Source organism: Macaca fascicularis, chromosome 9, assembly GCF_037993035.2.
Source record: "Macaca fascicularis isolate 582-1 chromosome 9, T2T-MFA8v1.1".
Lineage (NCBI taxonomy): Eukaryota > Metazoa > Chordata > Mammalia > Primates > Cercopithecidae > Macaca > Macaca fascicularis.
In genome coordinates this window covers 126326097-126353420 of record NC_088383.1, presented here as the reverse complement: position 1 = coordinate 126353420, position 27324 = coordinate 126326097, and the positions used below count along the sequence as shown (strand labels likewise).

At 36.5% G+C, this 27324-nt stretch overlaps 1 protein-coding gene across 4 annotated transcripts in view; it reads left to right on the top strand.

Moving 5' to 3' along the window:
- PDZD8 (PDZ domain containing 8) overlaps nucleotides 1-27324 on the top strand; it is a 118313-nt gene that overhangs the window by 37377 nt on the left and 53612 nt on the right. For 2 of the 4 annotated variants that reach the window (XR_012418218.1, XR_012418217.1), the window contains exons 3-4: nucleotides 14369-14420; nucleotides 23067-23169. Coding sequence is in view for 2 of the 4 variants with exons in the window: in XM_045361611.3 (XP_045217546.1) it covers nucleotides 23067-23169 (103 nt within the window). In the remaining 2 variants the exon portion in view is untranslated. The remainder of the gene's footprint in view (nucleotides 1-14368; nucleotides 14421-23066; nucleotides 23170-27324) is intronic. The other 2 variants (XM_045361611.3, XM_005566544.5) reach the window with 1 other exon arrangement.

Genomic DNA, 27324 nt, shown 5'->3' with positions numbered 1-27324 from the left:
CAAAGACTGCATGTAAGGCATTGAGAAAGTATAGCCAGACATTCTTTAGGTCATGTTAAATTGAGATAAATGAAAAGAAAACCATTAGAATGTGTGAAGTACCTGTAACCAACTTTATTGTAATAAGGAACTGTGTAATAAATCTCTGAAAGGATAAATGAGGAACCAATAAGAAGTTTTATAGGGTATACAGGGAAGGAACTGGGTTGATGATGATAGACAGGGGTCAAGGTGATAGCCCAACTATTCCCTATAAACTTGTTTATGTTGTTTTACTTATCACCTGGTCAAAAATTAAGGTCCAGTATTTTTAGAGAGTACATAATTAGGCTGAAGGTAAAAACATGGAAAAATAGTTTTTTTAATGTCTGTTCTTAAGTTATATAACTATCGGCTTAGGTTATATAGCCAGCACCTTTCCCCAAGTGATAGATTCATCTCGGGAACAAGTCCACTATCTAAAGAGATTTCCTTGCACCATTTTTACAAATCCAAGCATGTAAAAGTTACTCAGTGTTATGGCGCTGTGTTATTGTTTACATAGTTTAAGGATTATTTGTTTATGAAGGAGAGAATAAGTCTCAACTCATTCCTGGTTTTTTGGCTTCGTATTAAGTCCTAACATTCTTTCCGTTAAAAACTTACATTATTATTATTTTTCTTGTAAACTTTTTTCTTAGTATAAAAATAGAAAACTCTGTTCAGGTAGATTTTAAGTTTATAGGATTCAAACTAAAGAGAACATATTACTGTAACCTAAGCATTTTTATTTCAATTGTTAATCTCATTTGAATATAAATTCAGCTTGTGTGTTTTATTCTAATTCCTGAAGCAAAAAGAAGCACTAGAGAAAATGAAAGTACACATAACAGTGCTTTCTTTTTGGAAAAAGGACCAAAAAAAATGCTTATTACTTCATTTAAAGTGGAATAACATAGACTTTTGAGTTATAGAAAGCACTGAATTCAGTCTAGCCATATGCCCTTATGTAGTGTCACTAGGCAAGTTACACATCTGTAAAATGGGCAAGGGAGCTACCTTGCTGGTAATTGTAATCAGAGATAGGTAACTACCCACAGTGCCTACCACATAGGACGCCTACAGTAGATGTAGCTTCTATTATTATGTCTCAAGATAATCATTGCAGTGTCTGTGAAGAAAAAATATTTAAACAACGGCATTTTTTTCTTGCATATTTGTTTGTGAGAATTGGAATTTGAATTTTATTATTTTAAAAAGGTCTCATTTTGTAAAGGAAGGTTCTTTCCTAATTATCTGAAATACTGTTTTGCATTTCCCAAGCAATAGCTTGAGGGTGGAAAGGCAGTATTGTGTGTAAACATTGGTTTTCACATTTTGCTTTTGTCAAGTATTTTTTAAAAAGCAATTTTGAACAATCGCATGTTTTTTTGAGTTGATGAAAGCTGATTTTTTTTAACCACAGATGAATGCAGTGGCTGTTTGTGGTACTGCTATTAGGTGAAATTATTTCACATTAGTATTGCAATCATATTGTTAAGATGATTATTTTTAAATTTATAATTTATAGTCTATCTTATATCTTAAAGGATAGAAGATATTTGAGGTATTTTGCAAAGAAAACATGTAACCATGTGTACTTAAGCAGAAGATATATTAGATCAAAAACATGGAAAAGAGATCAATTTTCTGGCAGCTAAGGCAACAAAGGAAACTTGATGGATTAGTTAGATCTTTCTTTCTTTTTTTTTTTTTTTTTTTTGAGATGGAGTCTCACTGTAGCCCAGGCTGGAGTGCAGTGGCACAGTCTTGGCTCACTGCAAGCTCCGCCTCCTGGGTTCATGCCATTCTTCTGCCTCAGCGTCCCAAGTAGCTGGGACTACAGGTGCCCGCCACCATGCCTGGCTAATTCTTTGTATTTTTAGTAGAGAAGGGGTTTCACCGTGTTAGCCAGGATGGCCTCAATCTCCTGACCTCATGATCCTCCCACTTCGGCCTCTGAAAGTGCTGGGATTACAGGCATGAGCCACCGCCCCTGGCCAGATCTTACTTTCATTTCTGAAACAATTGATTTGTTTTAAAAACTTAAAGTTTACAAAATATACATATTTTGAAAATATGCATACATTGTAAAATGGCTAAATCAAGCTAATTAACATATGCATCACCTCACATACACTTAGGTCTTAATTTCTGATAAACTGTGCATGTTCTTTAGGAGAAAAATTCTGGCTCCAAATTCTAAGAGGGATTTTTCATGGATCTTTATGTAAAAGACATTGAATAATGTAGTGAATACTTTTTTGGGAGCTAATATTATCAACCAGTTACAGTTTAAAAAAACAAATAAGATTATAGTCAGCGAAGGCAAGGGCTATAAAATTTTGTTGTGTATACTCCAAAGCAGTACATTTAGTCTAGCTTGTACTTATTATAAGTAGAAGGAGATTCTAATTAGTTATTTCTTTACTGAGTTACACTCATGCTGTTGTAAAGCCTATATTTTCTCAACAGCTTCTAGGGTGTTTTGTCTCACTGGATTTCAAAATTACATTTTTTTTTTTTTTTTAAAGTTTTAAATGTTAAATATAACACAAACACAGAAAACCACAGCAGTTGACATTCAATTCTGTTACCAAGAGTCTTCCCTTATTCTTAGTTTATTGTCCCCATTGACCCATGAATTTTTATTTTTCTCAATGGTTATAATTCTTTACTGTCCTTAATTATTTTGGTGTCTAAATTGTCTCAGATTTGGCCAGTAGGAACCCCCTGAAGATGGATCCTATGTGTGATGTGACCCCATCTTTTTTTTTTTTTTTTTTTGAGAATTCATTATTTTCTGATTTAACAAGCTGTTCTGCATTTATCTTCTGTCTTCTCTGGCACGGTCCCAGAACCAACTATTTTTCCAAAGAACCCCAATTCTTTTTATTTTTAGCTGAGACTACAGGCATGTACCACCATGACTAGCTGCCTAGTTCATTTTAGTAAAGGATGGTATTATTAATAGAAACCAAGATCTGAATGTTGGGTGTGTTTATTGCTACTTTATATATTCATAGACCTCTTCAGAGGACAGTTAGGAAATACATTCATGTATCAGTACTTATACATGCATACACACACGTAATTTAGAAGTCATGAGTTCACCCAATACAGGTTGAGCAACCTTAATCTGAAAAATTTGAACTCCAAAATGCTCCAGAATCTGAGTGTTTTTCAGTGCTGACATGATGCCACAAGTGGAAAATACACACCTGACACCTTTGCTTTCTGATGGTTCACTGTACACAAACTTGGTTTCATGCAGGAAACAATATTTTTGTATAAAATTATCTTCAGGCTATAAAGTATATATGAAACAAATTAATTTTGTGTTTAGATTTGGGTCTCATCTTCAAGATATCTCATTAAATATAAGCAAATATTCCAAAATCTGAAACACTGCTGGTCCTAAGCATTTTGGATAAAGAATGCTTAAACCTGTACCTCCAATTCTAGTTCATCCTTATGGAATTATTCCTTGCTTTGGTTCTTCCCCCAATTCTTACTTCATGGCACTCAACAACATCAGCACTTTTATTCATTTGCTCAGTCCTATAATAATCTTAATTAGTTTCAGAATTGCGTTCATGCAAGTACAAAAAACATACTACAAGGAGTTCAGGATTCCTTTGTAATTCTCCCTGACGCTGCCCAAGATTGAGGGAATGTGAGGTCAAGTACTGTGTTCTTAAATTATTTAGATTTCTTTTTTCCTTTTTGGTGTGATTATCATGTTCATTTAAAATATAGTTGGGTTTATTCGTTTCAGATTTAGTCTCCCCCCACTCCTGCTTTTCTTCATCCTTCCTGATTTTTGCTTTTAAATATGTAGAGTATTAACATGCTTCTCCAAACCCAGAACTATACAAAAAGATATACAGATGGTATATAGGTTATTAAACCATCAGTGGTGTTATTTTTGCCTTCAACTGTTATCTGTCCTTTAAAGAAATTAAAAGAAGAACAAACTTTGGTAGTGGTGGGTTTTTTTTACATTTACTGTATATTTACCATTTCTGTTGCCTTTTATTTCTTCTTTTGTATCAAAATTGTCATCTGGCATTCCTTCCCTTTACCCTGCAGAATTTCCTTTAGCACTTCTTGTTATGTAGGTCTGCTGGCAACAAATTGTCTCATTTTTTGCTTACCTGGAAATTTACTTTCCTTTCATCTGTTCCTTCAGCACTTTGACTATCTCAATCCCATATTCTGATGAGAAGTTAGCAACTTGTTTTATTCTTCCTCCATATGTAACATGTTGTTTTTCTCTGGCTGCTTTCCAACGTTTTACTTTATGTTTGGCTTTCAGCACTTAGACCATGTCTAGGGGAGCTTTCTTTGTGTTTTTTCCTGCTTCCATTTCAGTTAGCTTCTTGGACATATGAATTAATGTTTACAACCAAATTTGGGGGCTTGAGCTATTCTTATTTTTTCAATTGTTTTGGCCTTTTTTTCCACCTCTCTTATTCTAGATTACATATTATGTTGGGCTGTTTCATTTTCCCATAGGTCCCCTGAGGTTTGGTTTGTTTGCTTGTTTATTTGTTTCTTTAAATTCTTTTTCTCTGTATACTTTGGCTTGAGTAATTCACGTGATCTTATTTCAAGTTCACTGAGTCTTCTCCTATCTCCAGTTTTCTGTTGAGCTCATCTAGTGAATTTTTAATCTCGTTTATTATACATTTTGGCTCTAGAATTTCTGTTTTGTATAGTTCTCATTTCTATGTTGATATTTCCTATCTGTTCACTCATTATGTTTTCCTTTAATTCTTTGAACAAATGTTCTGTCAGTTTTTATATATATGTATAATTGCTGCATTGAAGCCTCCATCTGCTAAATCTAACATCTGAGCACATCAGGAGTCTGTTTTGTTTTGTTTTGAGACAGGATCTTGCTTTGCCACCCAGGCTAGAGTGCAGTTACGTGATCATGCCTCTCACCACAGCCTTGACCTCCTGGGCTCAAGTGATCCTCCTGCCTCAGCCTCCTAAGTAGCTGGGACCACAGCATGTGCCACCAACACCTGGCTAATTTTTTGTATTTTTAGTAGAGAAAGGGTTTCATCCTGTTGCTTAGGCTAGTCACAAACTCCTGGGTTGAAGCAGCCCACCTGCCTCAACCTTCCAAAGTGCTGGGATTACAGGCATGAAACCCTGTGCCCTGCCTGCAGCTGCAGTTTTTTGATAATTGAAATATTAATCTTAAAGCAGGCTTCTGTCTACATTTGGAAGGTTTTCATTGTCTTTAAATGTGATTAAAAAAATTTTTTATCCAGTTTTTATAATTACAATCTGTGGGAGAATTTGAGTGACTACTTCACTACTGTTAAAGTGTTGGCCACCTCATTTTGTTGTACATGTTGTTGAATTTTGCTTTTGTTTTCCTCATTGCTTTTTGTCCTTTTATGGGGGGGTTTTGGGGAGACTTAAAACGGTGCCACCACTCTTGACATCATTCTAGAACCCGAAATACATAGTTTTACATTGACCTTTTAAGGCAAAGAAAATCATTTAATTATGTGATTAAATTCTTTTTTAGTGTTGTCACCTGGTCTTGATTCACATATTAGGTGTGAAGCATTTTCTTTTTTTTTTTTTTTTTTTTTTTTGAGACGGAGTCTTGCTCTGTCGCCCAGGCTGGAGTGCAGTGGCTGGATCTCAGCTCACTGCAAGCTCCGCCTCCCGGGTTCGGGCCATTCTCCTGTCTCAGCCTCCTGAGTAGCTGGGACTACAGGCGCCCGCCACCTCGCCCGGCTAGTTTTTTGTATTTTTTAGTAGAGACGGGGTTTCACCGTGTTAGCCAGGATGGTCTCGATCTCCTGACCTAGTGATCCGCCCGTCTCGGCCTCCCAAAGTGCTGGGATTACAGGCTTGAGCCACCGCGCCCGGCCTGAAGCATTTTCAAGGTAGAAGTTTGACAGAAGAGAGAAATAGGGAATTAATCCTTTAAATAGCATTATGTTCCTATTTTAAAGTGAAATGTTTAGTTCTGTAGGGGAGGCTGTTAATATTATGAACTTTTGAAATTCATTTACAAGAGGAGCTGTTTTAGGAGTTAAAATTTCAAAATATTTCCAGTTTGCATTTGTCTGTGAATCCCGTTTATTTTAGCATTGAGTTTGATTAATTTGGTTATTTTGGCTTGAGTATAACTTAAAAAAATCCATCTGAAGCAAATAAGGCTAAATAATATATTTGCTTTTTTCCTGAGTAGTTGGTATGTGGGTGCTTCTTTTATTACCTGCCTTTATTTTAATGTTTTGACATTTTTTAAGGAAAAATATCTAGCTAAATCTGAAGATATTTGGGGCATGGCTCTACAAATAATTGTATTATTAGTTGTACTTATTTATTATCTGCAATATGTAGATACTTTACTGCATTTATTAATTCCAGCTCTCAAAGCATCTTTACAAGATTAGTGTTGTTATATCCATTTTATGGGTGAACTGAGATCCACAAGTTCCTTGCTCAGTACCACTGGAATTTGAATCTAGGTAACTCCAGAGTTCCTCAGTCTTTCTGTAATCTTATTCTGCCTACATATCCTTTTTTTTTTTTTTTTTTTTTTTTGAGATAGAATCCGCCCTGCTGCCCAGGCTGGAGTGCAATGGTGCAATCTCCGCCCACCACAACCTCTGCCTCCCGAGTTCAAGTGATTCCCCTGCCTCAGGGCTCAGATAGCTGGGATTACAGGCACTGGCCACCCACCTAATTTTTGTATTTTTAGTAGAGACGGGGGTTTCATCATGTTGGCCAGGCTGGTCTCAAACTCCTGACCTCAAGTGATCTGCCTGCGTTGGCCCCACAAAGTGCTGGAATTACAGGCGTGAGCCACCACGCCTGGCCCATATCCTTTTTCAAAAAAAACCTTACAGAGAGGCCAGGTGCGGTGATTCACGCCTGTAATCCCAGAACTTTGGAAGGCCGACATCACCTGATGTCGGGAGTTGAGACCAGCCTGATCAACATGGAGAAACCCCGTCTCTACTAAAAATACAAAACTGAGCCGGGCGTGGTGGCGCATGCCTTGTAATTCCAGTTACTCGGGAGGCTGAGGCAGGATAATCACTTGAACCCAGGAGGCGGAGGTTGAGGTGAGCCAAGATGGCGCCATTGCACTCCAGCCTGGGCAACAAGAGCAGAACTCCGTCTCAAAAAAAAACTTACAGAATAAAAATTATTTTGGTTCTGAAAACTTTTATAGTATGTTAGAAGTGTAGGTTTTGGAAATTTTTAACATTTTTTAGGGCAGCGCATTATTTTTAAAATAAATTACCTTTTCAGAAAGTTCCAGGGATGCAGAGTGCATAATAATGAAGTACTTTTTAGTTGAAGGCTGAAGTTCTGTTTTGTTTTGTTTTGTTTTCTTGGAGGAAGCGATAAGAGGAAATTAGCTCAAGCATAAGACATTTAAATTTGTATAGAGGAAAAGTTGAACCCAAAATGAATGCTTTTGAAAATCAGAAGGAATTACTTGGAATTGTTGCTGAATATTATTCCTCCAAGTTTTTTTTTTTTTTAATTTTATTATTATACTTTAAGTTCTAGGGTACATGTGCACAACGTGCAGGTTTGTTACATATGTATACTTGTGCCATGTTGGTGTGCTGCACCCATTAACTCGTCAGCACCCATCATCTCATCATTTACATGTCAGGTGTAACTTCCAATGCCATCCCTTCCTCTTCCCCCCTCCCCATAATAGGTCCTGGTGTGTGATGTTCCGCTTCCCAAGTCCAAGTGATCTCATTGTTCAATTCCCACCTATGAGTGAGAACATGCGGTGTTTGGTTTTCTGTTCTTGCGATAGTTTGCTGAGAGTGATGGTTTCCAGCTGCATCCCTACAAAGGACACAAACTCATCCTTTTTTATGGCTGCATAGTATTCCATGGTGTATATGTGCCACATTTTCTTAATCCAGTCTGTCACTGATGGACATTTGGGCTGATTCCAAGTCTTTGCTATTGTGAATAATGTGTGCATGTGTCTTTATAGCAGCATGATTTATAATCCTTTGGGTATATACCCAGTAATGGGATGGCTGGGTCATATGGTATTTCTAGTTCTAGATCCTTGAGGAATCGCCATGCTGTTTACCACAATGGTTGAACTAGTTTACAGTCCCACCAACATTGTAAGAGTGTTCCTATTTCTCCACATCCTCTCCAGCACCTGTTGTTTCCTGACTTTTGAATGATTGCCATTCTAACTGGTGTGAGATGGTATCTCATTGTGGTTTTGATTTGCATTTCTCTGATGGCCAGTGATGACGAGCATTTTTTCCTGTGTCTGTTGGCTGTATGCATGTCTTCTTTTGAGAAATGTCTGTTCAAATCCTTTGCCCACTTTTTGATGGGGTTGTTTGTTTGTTTCTTGTAAATTTGTTTGAGTTTTTTGTAGGTTCTGGATATTAGCCCTTTGTCAGATGAATAGATTGCAAAAATTTTCTCCTGTTCTGTAGGTTGCCTGTTCACTCTGATGGTAGTTTCTTTTGCTGTGCGGAGGCTCTTTAGTTTAATTAGATCCCATTTGTCAATTTTGGCTTTTGTTGCCGTTGCTGTTGGTGTTTTAGACATGAAGTCCTTGCCTATGCCTATGTCCTGAATGGTATTACCTAGGTTTTCTTCTAGGGTTTTTATGGTATTAGGTCTAACATTTAAGTCTCTAATCCATCTTGAATTAATTTTCGTATAAGGAGTAAGGAAAGGATCCAGTTTCAGCTTTCTACTTATGGCTAGCCAGTTTTCCCAGCACCATTTATTTCCTCCAAGTCTTTAAAGCTATGTAAGTCTGTGTAAATTTAGACATAACTCTACTAGATGAACCAAGTTCCTGTAAAGATTTTGAGGCTATGTTTGCATTTATTATTTACTTGACATCCTGTATGCATTTAAATAAAAGTTGAGTGATGTTTTCCATTAGTTTTTATAAATTTCTCTCAGATACAAAGAATCTTCCGTATAATTAGGTTGCTTTTAACTAGATGCAGACTTTTCAAAAGATTCCGAATTTGGAATTTCTCCCTCCTATGTTTATGTAGGTTCTCTTTTCTTCCCCATATCCTTTTCCCTAAGGTCGTGATGCTGGAAAATAGCCTTGTTTCTTTTGTAATTGTATACATCCAGTACTGTTTCATATTACCAAATATGGCACCTTAATTCTTCTGATGTCTGAATTGTAAAATAATGTGAGAAAACTAAGTACGAATACAGCTGACATAACACCAGTGCTCTTTTTTAAAATGCCATACTCCAAAATGTTTTAAATGCTGTATTGGTATGCTACACACTCATATAATACCTTCAGGAAAAATGAACTGTGGTCAGAAAATAATTTAAAAGAGGATTGTGTCTTTGATAATCAGTGCTTTTAATGTATTTTATTTGCAGGTAGCATTTATGATTTTAACCAAAAGATAGCTGCCTTTATTTTCTCTGTCAAAATTTTTTCAACTCATTTGTCTCAACTTATATAGTCCAGACTTTTCATTTATTAGCTATGGAATGTCTGACATGTTACTCAACCTCTCTGTGTTCAGTTTTCTAATGTGTAAATTAGGGGTAATATTACCTATTTCCTTGAGTAATTGTGAAAATTAAATGAAGTAATAAATGTAAAGCTCTTAGAATTGTCCCTACAGTAAATGTTAACTGCTTCAACTATTACTGCTGCTACCACCACCACTACTGCTTCCGCCACTACCACTAGTCATTCCAACATCAACAGTGAATGCATTTTGTCTAAGTACTATGATGAATACAAAAAATCTGGAGCTCAGTGTCTGCCCTCTAGAAACTTAAAATGTAGTTAGAACTAACAGACAAAAGCAAATGCATAAATAAGTCAACTATATGAGGCTGTCTAATTTGAATTGAGGCTTAAGTGATAGGTAGTATAGAAACTTAGTGCAAGGAAGAAGTATTTTTGAATTGAGACTACCATGCAAAACTTCATGGATAAGATACAGGAAGATAGATGGATTGTAGATTTTAGGTAATTGGAAAAAGAGCCATAAAAGAGAATTAAAATTGTAAAGTATTTTCCACGTCTTGTCTGAATGAAGTGTAGATGTCTCAGGACCAAATTTACTGGCAAAAGAAGTTACAATGGTGATCCTTTAATCAGAGAAAAGTTATTGAAGGTGATATTAAGAAAAATCTGCATATTTATGGAGTAGATTGTATATATAGAGATTGAAGCCCCAGAGACAAATTTAAGAGGTGTTGTGGGTTAAAGGTGAGGAGGTACATGCCTCATAGATACGTGTTAATAGGAACAGGAAGGAAGGGACACATGGGATAACTAGGACAGGGTTTAGTGAGTGACTGAATATATGGTTGAGTTGATAGGCAGGGGAGGCAAAGGAACTCTAAGGATCTGAGTGTAGGAGAGTTATGTATCCATTGATATTGATTTGCTCAGCAAGTACTGATCATTTTCTGCATGTTGTAGGATAGAAAGAACAAGACACAGTTGCCTTCCAGGACTGGAGGGGGAAATAGAGGTACTCATTTCAAAAGCAGATGAATTTGATTTTACATATCTTAAGTAGTAAGGTGTGGTTAGATTTCCCTGTAGGAGTGTTCTGCAAACTCTTGGGGTTTTAGAGGTAGCAGGGGGAAAATGAGGACTGTAGATTAGATTTGGAAGTCGTGAAAATTGAGGAAAATTGAGTTCTGCATGAGGATGTTTCTGAGGGGGGTGGGGAATAGAGAGGAGGTGAGCAGGTATAAAAGGTCAACGAAGCCTGACTCTTTTAACAACAGGTGAAGTGGTATTTGATCCCCTTCAGGTGCAGGGTTTTCCTTTCAAATTAAATTTAGTCACCAAAGGGAAAAAAAAAGAAAAAAACAGATTTTTCCCTCCCTCCCTCCCTTCCTTCGTTTCTTCCTTCCCTCCCTCCCTCTTCCTTTCTTGAGACAGGGTCTCATTCTGTCACCCAGACTGGAGTGCAGTGTCTTGGTCTTGCCTCACTGCAACCTCCACCTGCCAGGCTCAAGCAATCCTCCCACCTCAGCCTCCCGAGTAGCTGGGACTACAGGCATACACCACCATGCCCAACTCCTTTTTATATTTTTTGTAGAGATGGAGTTTTGCCATGTTGCCCAGGCTAGTCTTGAATTCCTGGCCTCAAGGTATTCACTTACTTTGGCCTCCCAAAGTGCTGGGATTCCAGGCACGAGCCACCATGCCCCACCATTTTGTACTTTTCTTTGTAGAAATGACTTTCTTATAGCAGGAGCATTGGGAATTACTTTCGTTTTCTCAGTGGTTTGATCTTTAATCCATTTATACCTAGTCTTCCATTATTGGACCTCTAAGCTTGTGGGAGTTATTTATATCCTACTACTCAACGTCATCGCCAAGGTCTGATTTTTCACAAAAAAATTTTGCAACCTCCAGTATAAATGGGTTAATCACATAAACAATCTTAATGTGTTTCTAGGTGGTGTTTGTATTTGTGCTTACTGGAAGGTTTCAGCATACCTTTGCCTTTAAAAGAATACTTTGAACTTGCTAAGAAATTTCACAGAGGTAATAGCTGTTTCAGGAGATAGAGGGCAATTTAGAGGAGATAAAAGGCAATTTCTTTTGCTTTTTTGTTTAATAGTACTGACTTCCCTTTGGAAGTAGTAATAGTAGACATTTATTTATACTCATTTCTTGCTTATTTAACACATGTTGATTGTTTATATTTATGCAAAATATTTATTAGCCAGTGATTGTTACTACTTGCTTCTGGTCATTATATAATTTGAATGGAAAGCCTATCTTTGTTTAAGATTGAACTGTAAGAAACGTGAAATGAAAATTGACCCTTTTGTTTAAATGTAGAGATTATAGTTCGTCTTAAGCTAAAGCAAATGTCTTCTATATTCACCTAACTGGCTGGTACTCACGTTTCCAGTGGAAACTCCTTTCTGGCATTTCTTCAGAAATTTCCATATTTTTCAAATATCAGGAGGAGATATCAGTCAAGGCCTGGTGCTGTGGCCCACCCTATAATCCCAACACTTTGGGAGGCTGAGGAGGGAAGATTATATTTAATTATAGATCTAATTGGCTTTTATTCATGATTCATGAATTAAGATAGCTTCTGTTCTGCAAATAGAATGAAAACTCCCACTGGGCAATGGCAAAACTGTGGGTTTGGTAGGGTAGAAACAAGGAAACAGAACAATAGAAAAAAAAAAAAGAACTGATTGGTTAACATAAGTTACTTTTTGGTGAAGAGAGTTTGACGCAACATAGTGAGACCTTCTCTCTACAAAAACATAGAAAAAAAAATTAGCTGGGCATGGTGGCTTGTGCCTGTAGTCCCAGTTATTCCAGAGGCTGAGGTGAGAGGATTGCTTAATCCTGGGAAGTCAAGGTGGCAGTGAGCCATGATCACACTGCTGCGCTCTAGCCTGGGCAACAGAGCAAGACCCTGTGTCCAAAAAAAAAAGAGTGATCTTAAAAAATCAGGAAAATGCAGGGGAGGAGGGAATATTGTAATTCTTCTGAGAATTAAAGCTTGGCAGTCAACATAGAAACACTGCTGGTTGAAGGAATCCATTGATGTCAGGTCAAAAGCAGGCACCGAAAGCACTGACATAGGGAATTAGGTCCCAGAAACCAAATCTGGAACTTGTAGGAGAGAAGCAATCACATTCTGAACAGTTAATCTTGAGTATAACTTTGGTAATGGGAATCATTCTTGCAAATAAAATATTTAAGTTTGTGCACATATTATACTTTATATTAATCCTAAGAAATAATCCTTTTTTTTTTATTCCCAAGAAATAAGTTTTGAAGCAAAACAAATCCTTAAATTGGCAGATTTGACAGATGCTTCTCTGTAGTGAAGCTAACCTTTGTAGGAGACACTCTAATTTTATTAGAATGATGATAGTGTTTGTTGGTGTTTTCCAGTATTTGAATATCCACTTAAAGCTACAGCTCTTTATATATACTTCAACAGAAGAAATGTAAAGAGAAGATGTGAATGTTGCATAATTCTGTGACGGAATAAAAAAGTAATCTAAAAATCAGAATTAGTAAAAGCCATATCCATTTCAAAGGTAAAACCAAATTCAGAAAAATTGGACAAAATATTTTCATAGAAAAAAGTAAACATACGTGAAGCAACGTGTACCCTGACGCCTGTCAAAAGACAATTATAAACATTTACTTATAGATCGAATTGGCTTTTATTCATGATTCATCCATCAGGACAGCCTCTGTTCTGCAAATAGAATGAAAACTTCCACTGGACAATGGCAGAAAGAATAGTAGGTTTGGTAAGGTGGAAACAAGGAAACAGAACAATAGAAAAAAAACCTGATTGGTTAACATAAGTTACTTCTTGGTAAAGGTTAAAGCACAGGGGACTGACTTATGCTAACTCAGGTAGACTGGAATCACTTATTTTGAGGAAAAACTAGTCTGTTTTTGGAATCTATTTGCTTGTATGACATTTAGCATTAAAATGACTCTATTTTGGTTTGGTCTGTTTTGTTAGGGCTTAATGCAGGAGCTTAGTCCAAAACACTGGCCTCCCATAATTTTTGTTTAACAATTCCCCTCATTTGGTCACACTCTCACCTAGGTGAGATCTGTTAGTACCCCTAGGTGAGAGTGTGACCAAAACTTAGGGCATTAGTGCTACTTGCAGTTTCTATCATTCTGCATTGCCAGTTTCAACATGCCATTCATAGATTACAGTGTCCTCATGGTCACTCATTTCTTTGAGTTTTTGTTGTTCCAGCCAAGAGAGACCATTTGATGTTTGACCGATGGCTGCATATAAACATTCAAAGCATTTGAGAGAATACAGTGCATAGGGAGACTACTACTATCAGAAGGATAGTATGCAGAGTTTGGAGTATGTTCCCTAACCAAGGTCCCCATGAACCGAACCAGTCAAATCAGATGGATCAAAGAATGAGCTATATTAGAAGTCTACCCATTTTAACCAAGTTGCCTTTTGTTAATTTTTTGTACCTCAGTCTTTATAATACCAGATGTATATTTCTGTGTGTAACAAGAAGTGTCTGCAACTGCACAGATTCCTCCTTGTTCAGTTAGTAGGTAGAAATTCTATTATCCAGCTTTCTATGACTGTGCTAATTTAAAACAAAGAGTGAGAACAAGTGGTTCTAGAAGTCTAACTCTATGCAAGGGACCGCTAGTTCAATTTGAACAAGCAGTTGTATTAGAGATGTTGCTAAAGATAACCACTAGGTATATTAATGGATCTCTTAGGTCATGTAAAGATTTGGGTTTGACGTAACAGATCCATCTCTTCATCAAGTTACCCACAGAAGCTGTTTGATTGTGGAATTTTGATTACAGCATTATCCTGAACCAAGCAAAAGAAGAAAGCTTAAGCAAGGCATTAAGAGAGGTAAGAGTTTCATGATAAGGAGGCTTGTTCCAAAGTCTTGGGAAAAGCTGTCCACAGCACAGAACTATCAACTTCTTGTCCTGGTTCACTTTTGTAATGTCTCTGGTTATGGCATAGGGTGATTTGCTGAACTCTGTGTGGCCCACACATTAGGTATGAAACTTGTCTCTTGAAATTTATATTGATTTGTCTAGCTTCACCGTATAGGGATTAAAGAACAGAGCAGTTATTATTCTTAGTTGGAGAGTTGTATGGAGCCAGATATTGGAGGTTTATTAGTCTGTTCTCATGCTGCTATGAAGAAATACCCAAGACTGGGTAATTTATAAAGAAAAGAGGTTTAATTGACTCACAGTTCTGCATGGCTAGGGAGGCCTCAGGATACTTACAATCATGGCAGAAGGGGAAGAAGAAGCAGGCACCTTCTTCACAAGGTGGCAGGAGTGAGATTGAGTGCGAGCAGGGGAAATGCCAGACACTTATAAAACTATCACATCTCATGAGTCTCACTCATTGTCACAAGAACAGCATGAAGGAAACCATCCCCACGATCCAATTACCTTCACCTGGTCCCACCCTTGACACATAGGGATTATAGGGATTACAGTTCAAGGTGAGATTTGGGTGGGGAGACAGAGCCAAACCATATCAGGAGGAAACTAGAAGAATCCAGGATCTAGTTCAGTCTATAGGAAGATAATAAAAACTTACAAATGAACTGAGCTACAATCTAACAGATAAAGTGTGGCTTTTTTTTCATAGTTTTGGCTGGGCATGGTGGCTCACACCTGTAATCTCAGCACTTTGGGAGGCTGAGATGGGCAGATCGCTTGAGGCCAGGAGTTTGAGACCAGCCTGGCCAATATGGTGGAACCCCATCTCTACTAAAAATACAAAAGTTAGCCAGGCATGGTGGCATGTGCCTGTAATCCCAGCTACTTGGGAGGCTCAGGCACAAGAATTGCTTGAACCCGGGAGGTGGAGGTTCTAGTGAGCTGAGATTGCACCACTGCACTCCAGCTTAGGTGACAGAGCTAGACTCTGTCTCAAAAAAAAAAAAGTTTGCTTTTCTGGAACTTTTTATAGGTAATTTCAAGTAAGACTTACAAGACTCTGAAGGCTGTGAAGCCAAACCCAGGACTCACCATTAAATGTCACCTATAGTACTTAATAGATTATGGTGTCTCCTTGAGGTCCCAAAAATATCCTGAGTTTCCTGGGCCTGTCAGGAAGCGACATTCTTCATCCCCCCTGTAAGACCACCAGCTGAGCTGTTGTATTCAAGGTACCAGACCAGTTTTTCCATGGTGGCAGTTGGGGAGAGGGGTGACAGAGGTGTTAATTGTGCCATAAAGTCAACTTTAATTCCTTGGAGTTGTCTGGTCATATCTGAAAATATGAGATTCCAGTCAAAGCTTGGTACCATTGCCAACTGTGTCCTTTTACAAGGAGAACAGATTCTTAAGAAACATATGTAAATGATTATATTGCCATAAAATTAAGAATACTCACTAATAGTTTCCAAAATCTGGAGGGATCAAATGGGATGAAAAAGTAAAGGTTTCAAATTTTGCTCACAAAAGCGAACTTTACCACACTGCTATAAGCTATAGATTAAAAGAAAAAAACAGTTTCTTTAAATCTGGAAAACAAAACACTGAAGAATCAGCAATATTTAAAATTAAAAAATCATTAAAAAAATTCTCATCAGTTTATTCAGTTCCGTGTAATTTATTCTTATTCTGCCAGATCTTGGTAGCGGTTTCATGAAGCCATCAGTTTCTTCATTAGAGTTTTATAAATTCTTATCCAGGCCAATGGTATGATCTTAAAGTTATCAGAAACTTGTATTCCAGAGTACTTGTAATGAATCTTGACGAATAAGCAATTTTGGACTGTAACTGACTGCACATGCTTTAGGGAAGAACCAAAACCGTTGTCTGTGGATGATTGAGAGTTAGAATGGCCATGGCTAAAAATCTGATGAGAGTTCATTATAATCAGCAATTGACAAATTTGGTTATTGCTATAGCATTGTAACATTTAACATAATCAAAAATTATGACTGATAACTATTAGATTTCTAGTAATCTCATACAAATTTTGGAATACTCGTATCAATAACATACCCGTTAACATAATATAAAGAAGGTTTAGTATCACTTATTATTTGACAATGCTTCCCATATAATTTCATCACATAAGCCTAATTAGTTATCTCTCTTTCACAAGGTGAGAAACACAGTCTTTGGGTTTTCAGGGGCCCAACTAGGAAATTCCAAAATTAAGTTAAGGTCAAAGAGGCTTAATTTAGAATTTGATTTTGGTAAGTTTGTCAAAAATATCAAAATGTTTTAAACCTTAACTAAATATGATCTTGTTATGTATTTAATCGAGAAAGATTTTAAAGACAAGTACGGGTTATACAGTTGTCAACAAAAACTTAACTCTTTTAATATTGAGAAGACTCAAGTAAATAAATACCTAGTAAAAGATAACATGAAGCACTAACAATTATCTTGATAAAACACAAAATCTTTGTTTGCTAGGCAATTATTTAAAAAGCAAAGAAAAATCTTTCACTATTTCCTGTTAAGAACAGATCAGTCCTCCAAGAAAATTCTATAACTTTTCTTACCAAAAACACATATTGCTTGCTTCTTGCAGATTCTACAGCTTTCAAAATTTTTCATTTGACAATTTCCACATGGTTTTTTTTTCCCCTGTAAACTATCAGTCTTTCAGTTACCTGTTCCATTCCCCTAAGCAGTTGTTAACCTGGCAACCCTAAATTTGCACTTCCAAGGGATGATTCTTAGGTAAAACATTATAGAATTTTTTTTTATCTCAGAGGCATGGAGAAAGAATGCAAATTTTTATAAGAATGAGCTTAGAGCATGTTGCCTATTATCAGAGGTCGATTTGTCAGATGAACTACATTTTAAATCTGAGTATCTCCAAGTCTCATCTGGATGAACAAAGTATATATCTGCCAAAACTGAATTTGTTTCATTTTCCTCTGATTTTTTCTTGAGATTTCTCTCTAGAGAGTGGTGCTGAACTCTAGCCCTACCCTGACAGGCTTTTCAAAATAGACACTCTCTAGGAGAACCTAGACTGATTCAGGTGTGTCAGGTAGATGAGATGTAGATGGTGAATTATAGTAATTCACTATATAATTTTACAAGGAAGTACACAGATGAACCTAGGAGAAAATTCAGAAGCTTGTTCTTAGGGACTTCCCTAGAAATTTTTTTGGGCAACGCTTTTTATACTGTCTTGGTTGTTTGCACAAGTGGCAATGTTTCTTTGGAAACTGCGACAGTAGGGTTCCTTTATTGTAGAAGCACCCTACGGACAGGCCCAAAGGTCATTCTGGGTTGTTGGTTGCTCCTGTAATTGGAAGGCCGTAATTTGGAAGTCATTTGTTTCTTATTTTGCTCTAAGGTCCTCTTGAAATGTTCTGCTGTGATTACTAGTTTAGCTCAGTCCTGTAGCCTCTTGTCTTTTTTTTTTTTGAGATGGAATCTTGCTTACGCGGGGCTATCTTGGCTCACTGCAACCTCAGCCTCCCGCATTCAAGCAGTTCTCCTGTCTCAGCCTCCTGAGTAGCTTAGATTACAGGTGTGCGCCACCACATCCGGCTAATTTTTGTATTTTTAGTAGAGACAGGGTTTCACCACGTTGGCCAGGCTGGTCTCAAACTCCTGGGCTCAAGTGATCCACCCGTCTTGGCCTCCCAAAGTGCTGGAATTACAGGTGAGAGCTACTGCTCCCAGCCTGTCTTTTGTCTTTTTTATGAGCCTGCATCAAGTTGGGGGAAGCTGGAATGCCTTACCAAAAGGGCTTCCAAGTGAATTTTCAAGTCAGTAACAGCTTCATATTTCTTTAGCATGCAGGTCTGGACGATAGACCACATAGTGCAAATGGGGAAACACTTTAGGAATGGCTTTCAGAAAGTCATTTGCAGTTTTGGGGGCTCTGCGTTGCCCGTAAGTAGATCCAGGTAGGGCTTGTTGGGCCACTGATACCATTCTCAGGAGAATACTGTTCTGCCTCTTACATTCATTTTTGTGCTTCCTCAGGTCCCTTTCGACAAAGTGTATTAGTTGGTAGAGGTTAGTAATAACAGGTCATAGGTTCCAATTAAGACCATGAATTCTTCAGAAAAATTTTGAAGTTCTTCCCTGGATTTAGAAAATTCTCTATGCTTTTGTCCAGGAGGTATAAGTTACTGGGGGATCATTTTGGAATTTTCAGGGGGTTTTATTTTATAAAAAAGCTGTTTAACTGCTTTTTCAGAAAAGAAATGTAGTTCAAACTGTTAGTAGACTTAATATCCAGGCAAAGTAGGATAGAGAGGAGCAATAGTAGTCAGGCCAGTCTTACTGTCCTTGGTATATGAGGATTATCTTGCATTTTTAGCTTTTCATTAGCTTTTTGCAGTGAATCTTTTGTAAAAGCTATTTTTGAATCCTGTTGTTTCTTTAAGGCTTCTGAATACCAATTAAAAGGAGAATCCCATTCTCTCTACCAATTAATTGGGAGGCTTGGGATTCAAGTACATTTCTTAGATGAATGGTCTTGTTCTTCTGGAACGGTCTTCATATGACCATTGTAATTCTGAATTATCTTTAATAAGATTTTGCCACTTCTGTAAGTATATGCAGCTTTCAGGCTTAATACTCATACATGTGAAAGTCGGGTGTAGCCAGAAGACCGAGTACTCAGCTCTTCAGAAATTAAGGATCCTATTTTTACATTGAGTCTTGGGTCTCCCAGAGCCAAAATAAAAACCTAAGAGGGATATGCCATGAGTTTGAGTCCTGTAATGCTTCTACAGTGTGCTTCATTGCATGGATATTTTCTTGTGGCTGCTGGGCAACTTTATGTTAACTGACCCATTCCCTGACCACGCTTATCTTCTCATGGTAGTCTTATTTTTTAGTGATGGGTTGCTCTAATAGCTCTTATGTGCCTCACCCATGTCTACCAGTCAGGTTATGGCTTTGGCTCTGACATTCCACTGATCAACCTAGCCAATGATTTTCCCATTTCTCTGTGAACCAGACACCTGAGGCCTCTATTACCTGAGTGTACAAGAAAAATGAAGAATATAGAACCAACGTAACTGCAAATTCTGAAAACTAGAGTTCGTGCCCCCTGCAGTAATAACCACTTAGTTCAACCACTGTCAGTTACCTTTAAAACTGCAGCTCTTGCCAGTGAGTCCTCAGCTACTGCAAATCCAAAAGTCAAGTGCCTTCTCACAGCACAGATTAACCCCAAACCACAGAGATCAGGGAACTCAGGGCAAAAGAAAGCAAAGCTTGTGAGAAACTTAACAATTTTCAGGGCTCCCTGAGGAAGACAGAGGACCCAAAAGGGGGCTCAGCAGCACCTTTTCCATGTTCCTCAAGAGGTCTCTGGGTCATGGGTCATCAGAAATCTCCTTCATGTCCCTTCATAGGGCCACCAGAACTGTCAAAAGACAAAACTACAACAAATTCAGTTATAAGTCTGTTTGGGCCTCTTATTTGGTTTGTTCTTACTAGGATCTAGTGCAGGAGCTCAGTATAATGGCCTCCCATAATGTTTGTTTAGTGTACCCAACCTGGAGATGATTTTGGAAATACTCATTACAATTGAATGAATCAATAACAATTCAAAACAAAAACTTTTTCTGTGATATTTGTCACAAAACAAAAATGAAGAGTTTGAATAGGGCAAATAATGCTTTATATGCTTTAAATTTTTATTGTTAAGAATAGTATTAATATATATGGTTATTTTTCACAATTAATAATTTTTTTGAATTTATTTGGTTTTAAAGTACCCTTTTTATGTTTTCTGTTATCAAATATCTGTATCAAATAAAGAGCAGTTTTACATTTTATTGAAGTTTATAATCTTGTCACAATATATTGACTTATAACCATAATAAACCAATCATTTATTATTACATCTTTTCCACAGAAAAATGATTCATTATTTGTTGTTATGATCATTCATTTTTTCTTTAAATTGTTTTATTGAGATGTAATTAATATACCATGCAATTCACCCATTTAAAGTATACAAGTAACTTTTTAAATATATTTACAGGACTGTATAACCACCGTCAGAGTTTAATTTTAGAATATTTTCATCCCCCTCAAAGAAATTCTTTATCCATTATCAGTAATCCCCATTTTCCTCTAGTACTCCTCCCGCAACTCTAAATAACATTCTGTCTGTATAAATTTGCCTTTTCAAGATATTTTATATGAATGGAATCATACAATATGCAGTCTTTTATGACTGGCTTATTTCACTTAGAATTTTTTCAAGGTTCATTCATAGTGTATGTAGCATGTATTAATACTTCCTTTCATTTATTGTAGAATAATACTCATTATATGGATATGACACATTTTATTTCTCCCACTCATCATTTGATGGATATTTGGCTTGTTTCCACTTTTTGGCTATTAAGTATGAATAATGCTGCTGTGAACATTTGCATGCATGTTGTGTGAATATATGCTTTCATTTCTCTTGCTTACACACCTAGGAGTGAAATTACTGAACTTTGTGTTAACTCTGTGTTAATTTTTTAGGTAACTGTCAAATTGTTTTCCAAAGTGACTATATCATTTTACATTCCCATCAATGATGTATGAGGATTCTAATTTCTCCATATCCTCACCAATACTTGTTATTGTCTCTTTTATTCTAGCCAATCTAGTGGATAAAAAGTCATTTTGATTTGCCCTTCTTCAATGGCTAATGATGTTGAGCACCTTTTCATATGCTTGTTGACCATTTGTGCATCTTTGGAGATGTACCTATTCGAATTTCTTGCCCATTTTAAAATTGCATTATTTGTCTTTTTATTGTTGAGCTGTAAAGAATTCATATGTTTTCTGGATACTAGGCCCTTATCAATTACTGGATTTGCAAACATTTTCTCCCATTCTGTGGGTTGTCTTTTCATTTACTTTAAAAAATTTTTAACTTCGGTGAAGTCCTATTTATCTACTTTTCTTTTGGTACTTATGCTTTTGGTGTTGGATTTAAGAAACCATTGCCTAGTTCAAGGTCAAAAAGATTTGCTTTTATGTTTTCTTCTAAGGATTTTATAGTTTTAGCTTTTATATTCAGGTTTGTGACCCATTTTGAGTTAATTTTTGTTAAATTTTTTATTACTCTTTCTGAAAGCATTTTTAAAGTGCTGTGAAAAATATGGAATAACTTATGATTACAGGGGAGAATTACTGAGAATTTTGCTTTTTCATTCCTGAGTTCTGAAGATTAATACCTGTCAGGAATTTGGGGACACTAGCTGGTACATTTTTCTCTGCATGATAGTAAAGGCCCTTAGGTAGTTTACTCTTTGAACAGTTGGTGGCAGCAGAGCTTTAATGAATGTAGATTCTCATTTTTTCCCCTAAACTTAGTATTTTATGTTTTAAGAATCCTGTATGTATTTGGACTGCCTTCTTTTTGATAATAGGTTGTTAGGCACTAAGTTTAACGTTCCTTTTAAGAGTATTTAAGAATTGTTTAGAGCTTAGAATTTTAGGGGTTTATTTTTGTTTGTTTTGGTTTGATTTTTCACCATGAGTTTGTTCAGGCTTCTGTTTGTGAGTCTAGTTTGTGGAGTATGGACATGATTTGCTTGAGGTCTTTAACTTGCAGACACAGTTTTTTAAAAATTTCTCTTATGTGTTTTATCCACTTTTTCAGTATTCGCTACTACCTCATGATCTTCATAGGGAGGTAAAGTAATAGAGTAACAGTCAACATGTTCGTTAGTGTTAAAGCTGTTCTCAAACTTACTCCTGAAACAAGTTGGCAGATTTACATTCTGATTTTGAGGATAGATAATACAGAAGTTGGACACATGAGTAACCTTTTTTCTTCAGCATTAAAAACTATATTATATAATCTCATGATTGGACCTCATATGTCTTTTTTAGATCTAAATATTAAATAGTAAAATTACATGATGCCAATATTCCTTGACAGTTGTTTTCAAGACAATAATAGAAATAACATTTATTGAGCACTTAGTGTTTGCAAGCATTGTGCTAAATGCCTCATGTACATTGCCTTTTACTCACAACAGTTCTCAGAGGTAAGTACTATTTTTGCCCAGAGTTTCCAGAGGAGGAGATGGGCTTGGCTTAGAGAAGTTAAATAATTTGCCTGAGGTCACATTAGTAGATGGTGTGTGTGTGTGTGTGTGTGTTTATAAGCAATTATATTGCACTTTTGTATGTGTGTGTGTTTTACAGAGTTGATGGTATACTAGCATTATTCTGCATCTTGTTTGTTTTTAAATTCAACAGTCTGTTTTGAAGATGTATAGCTCTTGCTGCTACATATAAATATTTGGTCAATTTCTTTACCTAATAAGTAGATAATACTTTGTGTTTGTTTGACTTAGCCACTGAAAAACAGCATATCCTGGAATCTCACCAAATATAGCTTTACTTCATGTTTCCACTAGAGGGTGTATAAAATATTTGACTTAATTTTTTTTCTGTTACTAAAGCTATGATAGTAATGGAGTAATGTACTGTTTCTTGTAATAATCAGAAATAAAAAGTTTAATGAACATAACAGGTATGATACTCTCCCTTGTTTTGTTTTATTCTGCAGGTTACTCATTTTTGGATCCTATGACAGAGAGGCAAATGTTCATTGCACACTTGAGTTAAGCAGTAGTGTTTGGGAAGAAAAACAGAGGAGTTCTATTAAGACGGTAAAATGGATTTGTAGTGATTTATATCTGTATAAAGTTCTATTTTATAAGCATGCGTTTATTACTATTTCTATATTCCCAGAGTTATTTTTGGTCATGTGCAAATAGCTATGAACAGTTCTTATTTATTTGTCTTGTTACAATACAACTACACTGATAAAGTAAATCACATGAAACTATAGTTAGTATTCATGTTACCTGCATAAGAAACCTAATCTGACTAGCGTTCCTTTCAGAACGTTTAGATTGCTTCAATTATAAAATTAGAAGGAACTAATTTTAACTAAACACCTTCAAGTACATGTGAAATCAGAGTATTCATTATTCATTCATTGGACAGATATTTTATGAGCACTTACTTTGTGCTGGGCACTGTTTTAGATTCAAGAGAAACTGTTCAAGACAATAAAAGCCCCTATTCTTGTGATACTAACATGGGGTAGATTTGTGGTGTGGGGATTGGAAGAGGGAGGAGGTGATCTATGTTTTATAGGGTAAAGATAGAACACAGTAACAAATGGTAAACAGAAAAAGTGAACGAAGCTATTCCCAAAGATTCACAGGTGCTATGAAGAAAATAGGCATATGACAGAGAAATTGTAAGTTATGATAAAGGAGACTCTTTACATCTGTTGATAATAGGACTCTAAAGAGATGACACTGGAGCAGGCTTACCAGAGAAAATAGAGGACACCCAGTTAAATCTAAATTTCAGATAAACAGTGAATAATTATTTTAGTAGAAGCATGTAACCAGTACTACAGGGCTTAACAGTCGAAATCCTGCTAAGTCTTTAATGGATAACTATGTAGTATTTTTATGGATATTCCTTTGACTTTTAAATTGTTCTGATTTATTTATGTATTAACTGTTGTGAACATCCTTATATAAAAATTAGGCAGTATGAAATTATTTTGGAAGAAAGAGGGTAATTTTGATCAGAATGGAGAAGGAGAGACAAGTAAAACTGGAAAGGGAGGATGGTTGGCCCACAGAGTTTGGAGTTATGAAAGCAGTGGGGAGCTGTTGAAGATTTTGAGCATGGTAATGACATGGTCAAAATAGAGGTTTCATGGAAGGTTTCCCCTTTCTTTGGTGGCTGTTCTTGCCCCAACCTTCTTTAAGTTATATCTCAAACAATTTGAAGCAATTCCTCAGAAGAATGAAGGAAGTAGCATTAGAATTTGTTTTGAAATACATAACTACCTGAAGAAGCATTATTGTTTTGTCCAGCTAAATTTTTGCCTTTACTTTGAATTGGTCATAACTTGCCATTGCTATTGGCGTTTTCAATATCCTTTATTATATTTGCAAAGATATGAGATTAGACAGTTCTAATATTTTATAGCAAAAGTTGTTAAGACTTTAATCTTGTCATTATTTTAGATCTTAGCATATGTCATAAGTAGTTTTGAGGAAAGAATTCTAGGTTATTAATTATATCTGATGTTGAAAATGTCAGCAACAGTGTCTACAGGCATTAAATTATGAATGTCTGAATTTAATATTCCTAGGGAGGAGAATTATTATGTTCTTTAAGAAAATATAAAACATCAGGGAGTAGGATTCGATAATTTGTAATACATTACAAATATGAGTAGAAACTAGAACATCATTAAAAACAATTACGCTAAATTATTTGATGAGTTTAGGATGCTGTCTTTGTGTAAATACAATCTAGGTTTAAAACAGTATTTAATGTTGAAATTTGTTCAGTGAAGTTAGTCACTAATTCTAATTAATATGCAGAATAAAAGAAACTTAATTCCTGTCATACTTTTAATGTGCCTTGAGTTTTTAAAGGAGTATAACACTGTAATCTAGGAACATAGCTTCCTCCTTCATCTTCCTTAGCATGGGATTTTTGCCCTCATGGTTGCAAGATGTCTAATGCATCCTTAGGATTTTACCTTTCAAGAAAAAGGGTGTGGTCCAAAGCTGGCCAAAAGCACATGTCAGCCATGTCCTTTTTAAAACTTTCCTGGAAGTTCCTCCCAGGGATTTCTACTTATATCTCGTCGGCCAGAAGTGAGTCATATGGCCTCCTCAGCAGCAAGAAAGTACAGTATGAGAAGCCATTTTAATTTTTCTGCCTTTTTAGAAGTAGAAGGCAAGGGGAGAAACAGGAGTTATGAATGGCTTTTATGTAGCCAGTCCACAAGAAAACAACTCAAATCTATTTGATGACCTTTTGATTTTTTTTTTTTTTTTTTTAGAGACAGTCTCGCTCTGTCACCCAGGCTAGAGTGCAGTGGCACAATCATGGCTCACTGCAGCCTCCAGCTCCTGGGATCAAGTTATCCTCCCACATCAGCTTTCACCTCCCGAGTAGCTGGGACTGCAGGTGTGCACCACTACACTCATCTATTTATTTTTATTTTTTATTTTTTGGTAAAGACAGGGTCTTTCTGTCTTAGCCAGGCTGATCTTGAACTCCTGTCCTCAAGCAGTCCTCCCACTTTAGCCTCCCAAAGTGCTGGGATTAAAGGGACTAGCTGTCACACCTGGCCATGACTTGTTATTTTTAAGGGAATTTTTAATAAATTGGGATATAAGGGAGAAATTACAAAGAATAATTTAGCAAATAGCCTACATAAGGCCTATTTTAGAAATACCTTATTAGAAATCCAAGAAAAATTTGGAGCAAACTCACTCAGACCAGTGCCCTGCTTAGCTCATTCATACAATAAAAGAACTCACAGGATAAATTAGGTACCTTGTGGTTGTGTTTGTTCTTTGAAAATAGTAAAGATTCCTCTTGAGAATCCTATGAGCCAAGATAGCTGAGGTATAAGTAAATTAGATATTAGGCTTAAACAAAAATTAGGGGATTATCTTACAAGAGATGACAGAGAAAATACTAAAAATTTCTTTACCACACCAGAAAGAGACAATGCAATTTGTGATTTATTTCGGGTCCATTGCAGTATTCAGGTTTGGTGATCATACTTTACTTAACTTTCACCAAGAAAGAAATTTAAGGAGTTTTCAGATTTTAAAAAGTTTCAGGCCATGATATTTTAGTAATAAACTATAAAAACGATCTATAAATATCTATGGAATATATAGTGCTTACAAATAAAATTCACAATAAATTAATGTGACATACATTAAAGCACATGTGAATCATTATTATGTGCCTGGTTAGCGCCACAGAACACATAAATGTCACATTAGCACACATTGTTTGAAAGAGAGAGACCCTAAGTTTTACCCTCCCAGAATTGGAGTTTTCTTGCCACTGACCACCCAGTTGCTTTACCGCTAGTTCTAGACACAAAATAGATTATTGTTTTTGTTTTTGAGGCAGAGTCTAGCTCTGTCACCCAGACTGGAGTGCAGTGGTGCAGTCTCAACTCACTGCAACCTCTGCCTCCCGGAGCAATTCTCCTGCCTCAGCCTCCTGAGTAGCTGGGACTACGGGCGTACACCACTGCACCCAGCTAATCGTCGTATCTTTAGTAGAGATGGGGTTTTGCCATGTTGGCCAGGTTGGTCTCGAACTCCTGGTCTCAGGTGATCCACCTGCCTCGGCCCCCCAAAGTGCTTGAATTATGGGCATAAGCCACTGTGCCCAACCTCAGACACAAAATAGATTATTAATAAAAATTTTGTTCTCTTTCCCTCTCTCTCCCTATTTTAGCTAGTCTGCCTGTGCCTTCTGTATCATCTCTTCATCATTTATCCACACTGACTTACTTGATTCTTCAAATAGGTTGTTCTATTCCAACTCTATTCTTCCAACTTGGAATGTTTGAGGCCACTGGGAAAAGAGAAGGCACCATGGAAATGGGCTCTGGGACTTCTGAATCTGGCAATTCTGGTGTAGAGGAAAAGGCAGTAGGGGCTAGTACAAACGCCCACCTATTCTTTCATTCTGAATAAAAGCATATAAAGAGTTCTGATTTTTAGAAACAAGCTTTTATGTACATTTTCTGATGCTAACCCTACTCTCCATCTTCCTTCAACCTACCACACTCTGCATTCAGGTACTTGACAGCAGTTGCCTTTCATAAGAGACCAAGTATTTCCTTTTGCAATTAGAGACACGAGGTTGAAAATCCAAACAATATTGGTATATAAATGTGTCACTATCAGAAAGGAAAGATGAATATGAATTTTTTCCTGTTTTGAAATGGAGAGGAAATTATACAA